Source organism: Fulmarus glacialis, unplaced genomic scaffold (assembly GCF_000690835.1).
Source record: "Fulmarus glacialis isolate BGI_N327 unplaced genomic scaffold, ASM69083v1 scaffold2255, whole genome shotgun sequence".
Lineage (NCBI taxonomy): Eukaryota > Metazoa > Chordata > Aves > Procellariiformes > Procellariidae > Fulmarus > Fulmarus glacialis.
Window position 1 is genome coordinate 108,864 of NW_009212146.1, and position 13,389 is coordinate 122,252.

General features: G+C 42.4%; 1 protein-coding gene across 1 annotated transcript in view; it reads right to left on the reverse strand.

Annotated features, from left to right (window-relative positions):
• Window positions 1–13,389, reverse strand: part of STX8 (syntaxin 8) — a gene marked incomplete at its 5' end in the record, with an annotated part of 68,794 nt that overhangs the window by 53,323 nt on the left and 2,082 nt on the right. Inside the window, 2 exons of the mRNA XM_009577753.1 lie at window positions 9,850–9,960; window positions 11,674–11,768. Coding sequence (XP_009576048.1) covers window positions 9,850–9,960; window positions 11,674–11,768 — 206 coding nt within the window. The remainder of the gene's footprint in view (window positions 1–9,849; window positions 9,961–11,673; window positions 11,769–13,389) is intronic.

The window sequence follows — 13,389 nt, forward strand, 5'->3', positions numbered from 1 at the left end:
GTAAAGCAGGGAGAGAATCAATTTTGCAGTGAACAATTAAGCTACATGGTGAAATGTACACCATACATTGTATAATATATTAAATATTAAATATTGTTTGCATGCAGAACACACAGCATTCGAAACTGCTACAAAAAGAACAGGGTTACTGGGAATACACATATTATTCATGTATTTGCTATGTGATCAAAATGCTAACTTATAAAAACACTGAGGTACAGTCTGAAAATTTCCAACAGTAAAAGGATCAACACATTAATACAGATGCAAATCAGATGAGACTACTCATTTTCTGCAATCCTGACCAAACCTAAAAGGAACATTTCTGCATTTCAAAAACTGTAGATGGAAGTTAGTTACCATCCTGCATTTCCTGGTCTGGCATCAACATGAACAAGAAGCCAGACACACACTCTCTTAAGTGAAAGAGTAATCAGGTTATGGGTTTCCTTTTAAAAGAATTATGACTTGAGGTTGTTCGTGTTATAGACACTTCCCTGGTTACAACGGAAAACAAGTTTTTCACGTCCAGGGCACATAAATTCAAGTAGTAAAATGAAATGCCACTTAAATATTTTTCTCAATACCAGATTACTGGTTTCTGCCTTTCAGCTTTTCATTGGTTTCTCCTACAAGAAAAACATTATACAACAGACTCTGAGCCACTTGAACCCAAAACTGTAACTCAGATTTGGGGTAAGAGTCATCGTAAGATCGGTTCCTCAAGAGCAGTACAGAAGTAAGAGTTTTTGCTTTCTGCTTTGCTTTTTTTAAACTCCTATTTTATTCTCATTTTACCTTTGCCCTGTTCTTTCCCAAAGCACTTCCACAAACAAAACAAGAACAGAGAGCATTTTCTCTCAAATTTTCCAAATTTTCTAATTTTTTTTTTTTTTTTTAAACTGAGTCCAGGTCCCTTCTCTGTGAGATATACTGAAACACTGTATGGTACACACATATGCTCAAAATCATTTTGTGGTCAAAACCCTGTATCAAAAGAACGCTGCACAAGTATCAGTGGAGCTAGGAGGAACTAACGCACCCTGCCGATACGGGGTTCAGCTCCCCAGAGGGATGACTGAAGTCTTACAGCAAGGGTATGCAAACAAAATCCAGAATTTGTGTCTAGGAGTTCCTTGAGAAATTATGGTGAACTAGAGACATCTCCTGGCCGTGAGATGAATCAACACTGCTGAAAAATAACTCCTCTCCACCACGTGAGTTTTGGGCCATCCATAAATTACAGGCACATACACCCTCGCCTGTGTGCCGCGCACCACACACTTCACATCACATTCACAGCCAGTTAAATTGAAGAATACTTAACTTCTTCTCACTTAAAATTTTAACATATTCATTAAACTTCACATCAAGGTAATGGACGTGTAGAATCAAAAAAAAAAAAAAGATTTTTTTTTGCAACAGGACTAAAAAGCGCTTATTGTAAATCACAACATCTCACTTAACCATCCTGACGATGCTGGAACACCACTCCAGAACAGAACCCAGACTGCCCCGCTGTGCAAACGACCAGCTGGCCGTCACGGGCAACCTCTGAAAGAGAGGAGCTGCGATTCTTCTGTATTTCAGTCCTTTGCACCTCCATTAAAACTTACATGTATTTATCGAAGTGAGGAACCAGGCTTGATTAGACAAAGATACACACACCTGAAATACAGTTTTACCCATTACCTAGCTTTTTTCATTCCTTTGGGGGATTAAACACACACTTATATTTTCTAGCCTCACAACGACTGCTACCAGGTTCACAAACCTAAACACAACGGAAGCATTACACTTCTAAAGATGCAAAGATCATTACAGTTCACCCAGTTCAGCAGTTCAATTAGCAAGCACACAAAACCTAGGGTTAACAACATCTGACAAAATTACTTAAATAAAGCAAATGGAACATAAACCTTTTTGCTTGCTAAAAAGAGCACAAATATTTCTGCCTGTTAAAAAAAAGCCAAGGCAAGCACATTTGAAATAATTTGCACCGCTCGCTCTCTCCCTTCCCCTAATAATCTGCCCTGTTCTTGTAGGTTGGGTCATGACAACTGGTCTGCTCCTAACAATAATCTTTTTGACATGTTTGGTAACTACCTTCCCACACAACACAGCATAACTTCCTACTTCCTCTGATCTTACCATGTTTCGCTTTGGTGGTGTGAAGATTAAAGCTTATCCAATTAGCCACCCACTGCCTCCGCCAAGTTAATCACGTAAATCTTTGAAACCGTCACAGAGCAGTGGAGTGTGCGGATAGCTTTTGATTATAGGAGCAGATTTAACTAATTATGAGGCTTAGCAATGCGCCCAAGTATAAAAGATGATGGGGTTTAAAATCAGGGAGCTATGTCACTGCTTAACAAGGAAGGGCTTATCTTCCAGAAGGCATTGTTTTACTGATAATTCTTACAAAACTTCCCAAGTAACTTAGATTAGTCAACCAGCACTTACTTTAGACCAAGGCCACACATCAAGGCTTACGGCTTTAGAAGGCTGATCAGCAAGACTGAATTTTAAACAAAACCTGGGTCATATGACAATTGGTTGGATGATCACTTGAACATTCCCTTAACGATACCGTTGTACAGTGGGGCTCTTTGAAGTGCCCAGAACACCTCAGCTTGGCTTCACAGGTCAATCTCCAAGGCAATGGCGAAGAAGCGGGGGTATTCTCTCACTTACAATTTAATTGCTCACACTGGCAGGCTGTGTATTTAGGAAGCTCCAAGCTAGTAAATAAAACAAGTATAATTTTACAATACAAAACAAAAGCTCTCTCCCCCTCCAAAAAAAAAAAAAACAGGAGAAGCCACATGAGCACAAGCACTTCCAAATCCCCTCCAGGTACCTTCCCAGGCAGAGACTTCCCCACAAGAAAGGCTCCCAACGGGAAGCCTACAGAAGGGGCAGCATTCCCTGCAGCTGGCAGAGGACTTCCCCAGCTCCACCAGCACAAGAACCAAGAGCAGCATATCTCATGTTCAAGGAAATGCCGTGTTACTCCTGACATCACTTACCTGCGGTTCGGTTAACTGGTCCCACTGGCTTCAATAACTGGAAGCTGCGCAAGCCAGCTGCCACACGGGATGCCAGACAGCCGATTTGCAGAACACAGCTACTTTGCGGCACCTCCAGGATCACTAATTCCTGCCCACAACAGAGGCATGGCAGCTTTGCACCGCAGAACAAGCGGCTCCCAACCACCTCGTGCTCGCACAGGACAGCGGGTGCCCATGGAGGAGCAGCACAAAGCAAGCGAAGCTGGAAGTGTGTTTGCACAGTTGTACAGGCACACTTATCTTGGAATAACATGCCCACTCGAAATGCTGAGTGTCTGGGTGGTGGAGTTGTGGCAAGAAACTACACAGAGGAGATACCTCTACACAAGGGTAAGGTTACCTTTATAACAAAATTTACACTCACATTTTATTTCACAGCAGTCTCACCTTCCTATGCAAACCCTCAAAATATACACCGCAATAAACATTTCCATCAGAGATTAATCTTGCTATCAAATATTACCACCTTCTTTCTACACCATCCCTTACTTTCTATGCAAGATTGGAGATAGCACAATACTAAATATATTATAAAACAGCTTATATAGTCCTCATCAAAACAGTCTCATCTCTACAGCCCACTTGCACTCCTCAGGAATGAGGGAAGTATAAGAAAGGAGGATTCTTTCTAGAAAGAAGCTGCATCTTGTATAGTTACCTCCAGAGAAAAGGTGAAGGGACAAATCTACTCCTGTGAGACTGTCCCGTTCACAAAATAATCAACAACTCCATCACCTGCAACTCGCATCTCTGCGCCCGAGGTGATGGACTCCCCCCTCGGTGCCATTCAGAGGGCTACTTTCGGGACAAGACACAGCACCAAGTTCACCCCTGAACCTCTGCTCTGCGCAGTGGCTGAAGTCTGCCCGACCACGAGCCTCCAAGCAGGTCTCAGCTTGGCGTTTGTTCTCACTACAGACCCAGCACGCCCACACTAGAATAACGCAGTGACGCTGCTGGTACAGAAACAACCTTGGGCAGGAAACTTCTGGTAGTTTCAAGCAAACTTAGGAGGCAAAACATAAAGCACAGAGCTCAGCCTTGAAAGCTGCCCTCCTACTGACATTTTTTCCTGAGGCTAATGAGCGATAAGGTTTAATAACAGTCATGCAGGCACAACCTGAAGCACAATGCCTAAAATTACAGGGTTTGATTTGCTCTTCTCTGTTGTGTTTAAATATCCGTTCTTTGCTATTCCTTATAAAATGCAAGTATATGCAGTTTTCTCATAACCACAAGTCTGACTTCAGAGCATACTGGAGGTCCCTTAAGGACCTCGCTGAAGGGAGAGAGATGCAAACTGTCCCTTGAACACAGGCCAAAAGGAGGAGACTTCACCTACTGGAATTTTCCTTAAATTTGGGGTTGCCACAACCACCCTCGGGTTTTAACAGGCACTGTACCTGCTGCTTGCGTGAGGATGCACTCACGTCTGCACACGCTGTAACCTACAGAGTGCTTCCAGGTGACAAGTGGTACAACGGGAGATGACCCAAGTACAGAGACACGGTTTAGTGGATGAGGAGGGTGTTGAGACAATTACAACCATGTTGGCTCGTGACTACACGGCCAAAGACACGTTAATCCTGGAAAATCCTCCCCCAGCCCCTAGGTTTGATCTTATGACTCAAGCCTCAGACGTTCTCGAGCATTGGTTTCTGGATGGACAATTCATCTCTTCTTCCACCCTCTCCATCGATCTCCTAGACACGAGGCTAATCACTTCCGACATCAGAATGCCGTAGCTGCAGCCAGGAGGGCTTCCAACAGTAACTGGTAGGGAGGAAGGAAAGCAGGAAGGAGTTCTAAAGGCACCTAAAAAACTATTTTTAATCTTATTTTCCAAAGAGCATTGGCTCCTCCATAAACGACAGCCAGATTCACAAAAGCATTTAAGCACCTAATGGCTTATTGATTAAAGTCGGGCAGTCGATGCCTATTTGGCATTAGGCAAAATGCCTGTTTGGAATAAGACCTAAATGCCCTAAATCTGACAGAAAAGTATTTAAGCAGAAAAAATGGTAACTCACATTAAAAAAAAAAAAAAAAAGAGTATGGACTCTTCTAAAAGTTCTCTAGGGTAGCTATTACTTAAGGTGTTTTGTGTCCCACAGCTATCAAGTTTTTTATATTTTTGAGAAATTCAAAGAGAAGCCAAGAAAAGCATGTTACAGTACACACAATTTATTTATTCACTGGTGATCGACATACACTTCTACACACTGAATACCTGGTCAGAATATTCTTTATTCCTTTGCCTCCACAAATGTTTAAAGACTCATAAAACTTTGATATTGTGATTTCCAGAAAGCCAACATTTCTATTTGCTTTCTTCACTTCTCACTTTCAAATAGTGTGAAACCATGGGGATTTCTACTCCGTTAAAGTCTCTGTTAGAATAACCTGCATAGATCTCTTTCCAAGGAGAAAAGAGGGGAGAAGATACTGAAATTGCCTATTGAAAACCAATTAAAGAAAATTTAACTGACCCTGCTCAAGCAGAGTCACATAAACAGCACAACCTTGCCCCTGGAAAATTCCAGTTGCATCTTAATTAAGGCCGACAACGCCGGAAGGTAAACTAATGCTATACCAAAGTAATGTAGTGTCCTGCCCTGTGTTCTGGCCCAAGTTGTCAGTTAGGATAAATACTAAGAGCATTAAGGCCACTGTACTTCACAATCAGAAATAGCTTTACAGCAGTTTTCAAAGGATGTAAAACTCACTGAATGGTGACCAAATATAAACGAAGATTAATTCTAGTAAAACCTTCACAGTTATAGGCCATGGGGACAATAAATATGTGATCAGTGGTGCAAGAAGGTTAATGAAAGGAATGACTGCTGGAAAGAAAAAGACTTCTGAAAATGTGTGCTGTCACATCGGAGATGGATTAGATACAGAAAACCAATACAAAACCAGAGAAAAGTGTCACTGCTAGAACTTAATCAAACAACATGTGCTGATTTTTCTAATGCAGTGGGAAAAGCTGACTTTCAGACTTCAGACACACTAAAGAGTGGCCTTTGCCACCTACTGAAATCCAAAGCAGGCTGTTCCAGAAGTCTGCAACAATTTTAGAGAAACCCAGTGCTGTAAATAGCAGCTTAACCCTACCAGAAGCTGTTGTCTTCTGTCCCGACAAGCAGTATGGCAGGCAGGGGAGACAAGCTCCTTCCCTACCGACCTACGTGCGGGCCAGGCTCGGGCAAGGGAGAAAGGTTTGACTTATTGGCACAAGACTCAGGCCCTGGCTATGTCTCTGCCTGTACCGCTGGAAACAAGACCTACAAGGGAGAATATGGAAGGGGTGTGAATTCACCAGGCAGAGAATAGTTGGCATAGTTTTATCCATTTTTAATTAAAGAAGTTAAAAGAGAACTATAAAACTTCAAGCCTTGCAACACTAGCAAATAAATACTGTCCCTGATGTTATCTTGTGCTGGAAAACACTGGTTTCCCTGATCATTTCTAACGGAGCTTGAAATTATAATGGGATTTTGGTATTTTCCTCCCATTTGCCTCGACACCTTCACACCAGGGCAGGTCTAGGTTGAATCCTCGCCCTGTCTGCTCCACAGCAGAAACATGCCAACGCTGCCCTGCCACAGCAGGGATGGCCACACTTGAGAAGGTCGGATCAGCTTATGGACTGTCAGAGCAGGCGACACACAAGAGCTTTCTCACATCATCAGTCCCCGTAGACATTTTGCCTACTTGCTATTTTCCATGTTTCAGTTGACTCAGCGATAGATGTAAAAGCCAGCACCAACGCATCAACTGGATTTGCACAGCGCTCTGGAGAATGCCAAACCTAGAACAACTAATGGATTCGATCAAAGTCCACAGTTTTACCATCCGCAGCAGGTGTTGCATTGACAAGGTCTGGTTACACAAAGACAACAAACCATAAAGTGAAACACATGCTTTGGCTGTACCAAACACCGCACCAGAAAACAAAAGCAAGCAGAAACCAACCTCCACACCATGTTACTGAACAGATCCTCACAAAACATGAATACACGCATGAATACAGAAAACTATCAGTTAAACGTTGAGTCTCTCTCATACCTGCTCCAAGACACAAAGTAAACAAGCTAGGAGGGGGGAAAAAAAAAGAAAAAAAAAAATCTTATTTTCAATAGTCATGATAGGAAACAACGCTCACATTGCTATCCAATTTTTTACTATACAATAGCTTCAAAACTGTCTTTGCCTTTTCAAAGAGCACAGTGCTGAAAAGGGACTGGTTCTCAAAGAACATCAGCAAAGAGGCTTATATATTTCTTCAAAAGTGTGAGGAGTTAAAAGTGTATGAAGTTTTGTTCTGTCCTAAGACCGAGGGCCGACATATTGCAAAAAGGTGAGAAACTTCCTCAGGAGGGCTCTAACGCTCTCCCTCGCACAACTAACCTTACGTGCGCATGTATAAAATGCAAAGCTGTGTATTTGCTACAGAAAAGGTCCAGTGAATATATTGCATTAGAAAATGCCTGCCACTTAGAAGCACAAGCTAAAAATTTTTTTAAAAATACGTATTTCTATCGCATGTCCATATTTGAGAAGCACAGTTGCACTCTTCAGAGGCAGATCTCACTACACCACGGGTGAGCAGAGGTGAGGAAGCTCTGCTCAGCCACATTGTACGACCCAGATCACACATGCAGCATTGTGCAGGGCTTACAGGGCAGAGCACAGCCCCTTGCGTGACCCACCGCCAGCCTGAGAAGTCTGTGCCTGCTGCATTAAAGCTTCCCACACACCAACAAAATAGGTGCCTCGGCCCAACGGCTGTGATTCATACAAAACTTCCGAGAAAGTACATTTACTTTTTTAAAAATATGAGGTTTTACCAATTACAGTCTACACTCGAGAGTAATTTCATTGACCATGGAAATATAGCAAGCTCTGCAAACTCAGGGACTGCAACCCCGTTTCTCTTCTGCACCATTTCGCAGGGCAGAAGATTACCTGAATTTGCAAAGGAAAAATTAGGAAGAGCAAATGCAATTACCTGTGCTGGAATTTAGCCAAAATGGTAACTCTAACACAGAGTAGTATTTAGTGACCTGCACGGGGTCAGGAGACAGGTAAGTCATGCTCTTTGATAGCAGGGCTTTTCATTTTTTGCATGACTGTTGGCTCAGGGCTAACAGAGATCAAAGCGTATCACCCACTGAGTCATGAGGATGCTTCTGAAGCTGTCCCTCAACACATGCCTCTTCAATTCTGACGTACCATGGCCCTAATCCTACGCTAAGGTGGCAGATCTACTACCCATTTGCTTGCAAAGAAAGGAGAAAATGGCAGCTTCATTTTGTTGTCTGTAGCCTGGCTACCAGCTTAGGAACAAGGCTTATTTATTGCTACCCCTTTTCTCCTCTCTCTCCTCCAGCAATTAATTCATTGGGCAGTTTAAACACATTGAAAGAAAAAGGAGTCTCAAAGAAAAATCAACTTTTACAACACAGATGATGAGGCAGAAGAGACAGAGCCTCATTAGCAGAGCCTTTAGACCATCTGTAGCACATGTAGAGCCCCAGGCTGAACCCAGGATATTCTCTCTCAACCAGCAGGGATGTCACTGAAAACTCAGGGGGAAAGAGGAGAAACAAGGAGAAAATGGGGATGTCACTGAAAACACAGGGGGAAAGAGGAGAAACAAGGAGAAAAGGGAGGGTGAGTTATGCTATTTGAATTGGGAAAGGAAAGAGAAGTGTAAAAAATTCACAGGAATCTCTCAATTCTGCTGCTCAGCAAGCATTTTTAACTCGGTATTTTAATGAGATGTAAAAGCTCCTGGATGTAAAGTAGCTGCAAGGAGCTCCTCAGCAAGACACATGCATGCTCATGCAGAAATTGAAGCTACCAAAAACTCTGAAGTACAGCCAAGGGGAGCAAATACTCGCGATTGGAATTCCATAGGCAAAAGCTGGTGCTGACCTAACTGGAAACAGATAAAATTTAAAAGGCCATTAACAAAGCACTAGAAACAACCCATCCTTCCTTATTCCACTGCACATTTGAGTTTGCAGAACTGCAACATCTGCAGTAAAAGATGTATTTTTATATAATTATATGCCAAGTCTATGCCTAGCATGGTTTGTATGTTACGGACACAGCACCTGTGTGACCCACCAAACCAACTTACGCATTGCTAATAATTCAGAGGCCTGAATTTCACACTTCAAGAAAAGGCTCTGCCTTTCTTCTTCATCAGACAGAGACCACCAGGGATGGATTATTTTTAAGAACCTGTCAGAGATGAGAAATACAACTCCTTCCACTAGAAAGGAGCTACATAAGAACTGCATAAGGAGAGCATGACTTGCAGGCTATTAACCGTAATTATTTTTCCCACCTGTGAAGGACATACCAAAATGCAAATTAAAATTTGAAGGCCTCCACTGACTGCTGCACAGTATGATTACTGGGGACCATTTGAAGCTTAAGCTTCATCCTGACGTCCTGATGCAGCTTTCTTTCCAACAATTCACGTAGACCTTGTACAGTGGCACCCATCAGTCCAACTCAGTGACTGACTCTGCTAGATCACTGAGTCAGTACTACCTCTTCCAAGCAACTCTCCAGTCCCTCATCCTCCCCAGCTTTGTAGACATATGCGATACTGTCACTAAAAAAACCACGATTTCTAAACAAATGAAACTGCAGTTTGCTACATGTAGAGGTAAATGGGTTCAACGGACGCATTTAACATTATCTTCAGACACACGCAAAGCACAAATCACATTGTTCATTTGAGGTGACAATGCCGTACCTTATCACATCTGGTTCCGTGCCTTCATTCTTGTAAGATGCCTGAAGTTGTTTCTGTCGTGTGAGAAGGTCATCCACCAAATTCTGCCTCCTGTCTCCCTCCAGCTGTGTGCTGATGATACTTGGTTAAGGACCAAACTTAAAAACACTGAAAAACTTCAATTTTATTATACAAAATAATACCTGTTATGCATTCTTAAAATAAATCAGACCTTCTGGTCATCAAAATGAACTAGAGTAACTATTTTAACCTCACGCAAAGCTGTAATATCTAAGAAAAGGATAGGTCACGTGTTTCTCAATTAAATCTGCTGTTATTTTAAATGTGTTTTTAAGTTTACATATCTCAAAGAAAGTTTCATACAGTGACCACAGCATGATCTTCAGGTCATCATCTCAAAGTAATAAGAGAACTGGAAGGCCATTTACTGCCAAATTAGCATAAGTATTAAGAGTAGCATTTCCCCCTCCAAAATCCAACATAATTCTTCTTTCATTTATTACTAAGAAGTCCTACGCAATTGATCTCTTCTATAACATTGACCATGTATAACAGTACTGCACAGGTTAAGCGCAGGGAAGAATGAGTCTTCTTGTAAGACACTGACACTGTTATGGTATAAACGGGGCAGGCCCAAAAAGAATAGAGCTTTTAAAATCAGCAGGGTACTTCACATTTTATTTCACTGGAGGCTCATACCACAGACCAGGTGAGTAGCTCCCAGCCAAGTGATCAGCAACAACCAAAAATTTACTTTGAGCATCTGCTTCCATTTGCAATTCATCAGCAGAACACCCCAATAGCCACTGATGCAGCACCTCTGAAAGACAAGATGCCCTGAATTGCTGCAGCTTCAACAGGGGATGTGTGTTTGCTTTTTTTTTTAATTAATCTCAGTGACGTTTTGAAGGACTACTAACTCTCATCCAAGTACTGTTCAGTAGATTATGCAACAGCTGAACTGATTTGTGTATGCTTTCTGCCACAGCAGTAGTATTCGTCTGCTCTCAAGCACTCACTGGACAGGAAAGTTTTACCCCTGGCCATCAGCACAGCACTCAGGGGGCCCGTGCTTAGAAGGGATTTCTGCTATAGTAAGCCTGAAATTAAACATTCAGTCATTAAATCAGATTGCTGCTGGATATCTTCAGGGAGACGGACGTACTACTTTGACTCCTTAAGCCCGACTATCCCAGCGTATAGAAAGAGCAGCAAATCCAAGCCAGGCCACAGGGTGACGCTCCTAGAAGAAAACCTGTGATTTCTTCCTAAGGCATATTTGAAAGCATTTTGACATCATTCTGAAGATGCAGTTCCATTGCTCCTTAAGTCAGTCCAAGTCAGGGCTGCCACATCCCTGCCCACACCCTGAACAAGGCTTCATCCTTCCTTTTTGCAAGCACTGGCACTCTTGCAGCCAGCGACCGAGCCATGAGAAAATAACAGATTAGCGAATTTTCTGATAGATGAGTGATCTTAGCTCACAAACCAGCCACTCAATCAGCAGTGTCGGCACAGTGCACAGGCAGGACGATGGCAGCTCTGAGATTATTCAGACCATCTTGTTAAGCTTCTCTCTGACACAAACGTAACCAAAGCCAGCCTCATGCCCACCATACCAGAGATGCCCAGGCTCCCAACTCTTCCTGCCGTACAGCTGCAATGAAAATATTCAACAGCAGCACGAACAAAGTCCTAGTGACAAAGTTGTCTAAAAATGGAATGAGGGAAAAACCCTAACTGCATGGCAGAGCAATTATAGCATATTTTTCCACCCTCTCCCACAATACAGAAAGGTCAGTGAGTTGATGTTTACACAGATACATTTGGTGTGTTGATACAGCCCGAAGCAGTAAGTCCTTCAGCTGATCGATCTTCTCTCTGAGATTCTGCAACGACGATCTGATAATCACATTGAGCTGAAGGGGAAAAAAGAGATTATTTTTTTTCGGTCTGAGTTATATTTGCATAAAATTTAATACTACTACATGCAGGTGACAATATATTTAACTTCAGCTATACTGGTGTGAAGGACTCCATTCTAAACCAGGAGAGCTGCCTCAGAGCCAGAAAGGGAACGATACAGTTAACTGGTTTGGACTGCTTACAAAATAATGAGATAAATAGTACTAGTTTCGCAAACACAATTCTAATGCATTAATGCTGTTTAATATGGAGAGCTTTCTTTCAAGTCTTTATAAACACACTCCTTTATATGGGCAAAACATTTCAGCACATTTTAATATTTTCCAGTTAGTTTTCCAGTTCTTTCCTCTGATCTTTAATACAAATGCAGGCGCCAGCTTCTTCTGCCACCAGGTTTCTTTCCTAGCTCCCAGGATTAGAGGGAAGGTTGCTACAGGTTCAGACATTCCCTTCACTGAACTCCTCCAGACTTTAAACTAAAGATCCCGAAGAAATTCGGATTTCCTCCATTTCCCTTCTCAGTAGCACCTATGACTCCCGACTCTTTCTCACAACTGACCCACCCAAGACTCAGATGCGTCTGTTCTTACTAAAAATGTAGTTAAGTCGTTCACATTCTTCCCTGCTCTAAGAAAGCACGAGGTTTGCGGGAATCCTCCTCCTCCTCTCTCCTCACCCCATCCCAAGTTAGGCTGACATTATCCTCTGGGTTTTTCCTCCTTAAATGTTATTTCTTTTCATTCCAATTATACAGAACATACTAGGAAAAAACATTGTAACTGCAATTAACTATGCAGGTCATCCTAATTAAGACTTTATGTGCTTCTTGTTTACAAGATATTAGCCCTGCTGTGGAATATAATGGTTAGCAACCTCAGATGCTCTGTGCGATGAACAAGTAACAGAGTAGGAGTATTTGCTTTGACTCGCATTCCTGTGTTCTTGAAGACACAGAGGCAGCAGCCAGACACCAACATCTCACTGATCGGTTGCCGTGCTGCAAGGATCCTGCCTCAAGCTAACCTGCACTTGGTATCTGCACAGGGATGGAGCGGGAGTTCCCAAAAAAAATCACCTGAGAGCATCCAAGTTTAAATCTCTCTGACTCAGCGAGACTTGTTCTCAAACACTACCAAATACAACGACAGAAAGCAGATGCAACCATGCTGAGACAGTCTTGAGAGTATGCAGCCAAAGTAGAGCACTGCAAAATCCACCTTCAGACCCAAAGCCGCCGACACCAAGGCAGTATTTCCAAAGCCAAGATGGGAAATGGGGTATAAATGCTTTTAGGGAAGTTCAACCCGCTGCATACCCTCTAGCTCAGCAATTAGGTAATAAAAGGTCTTTTCATTTCACAGGTACATTTCCTGCGCTCATGTCCAGGTGGAGAATGCTGCATTTAATTGGCCCAGAACAGCAAAGTAACATAAAGAAAGTCATCTAACATACAGACTCCCGCTGCTACTCAGGTCAGAAATTGCAGTGCTATAACAAAAGATTTCACCTCCATTAAAGAAAAAAAAGAAAAAAAGAAACCAGTGGAAGTTTCAAGATCAGCTCAATAGAGCAGAGTTCACAGATGGTAAGTCCTGGCTTGACATATTTCCCTAC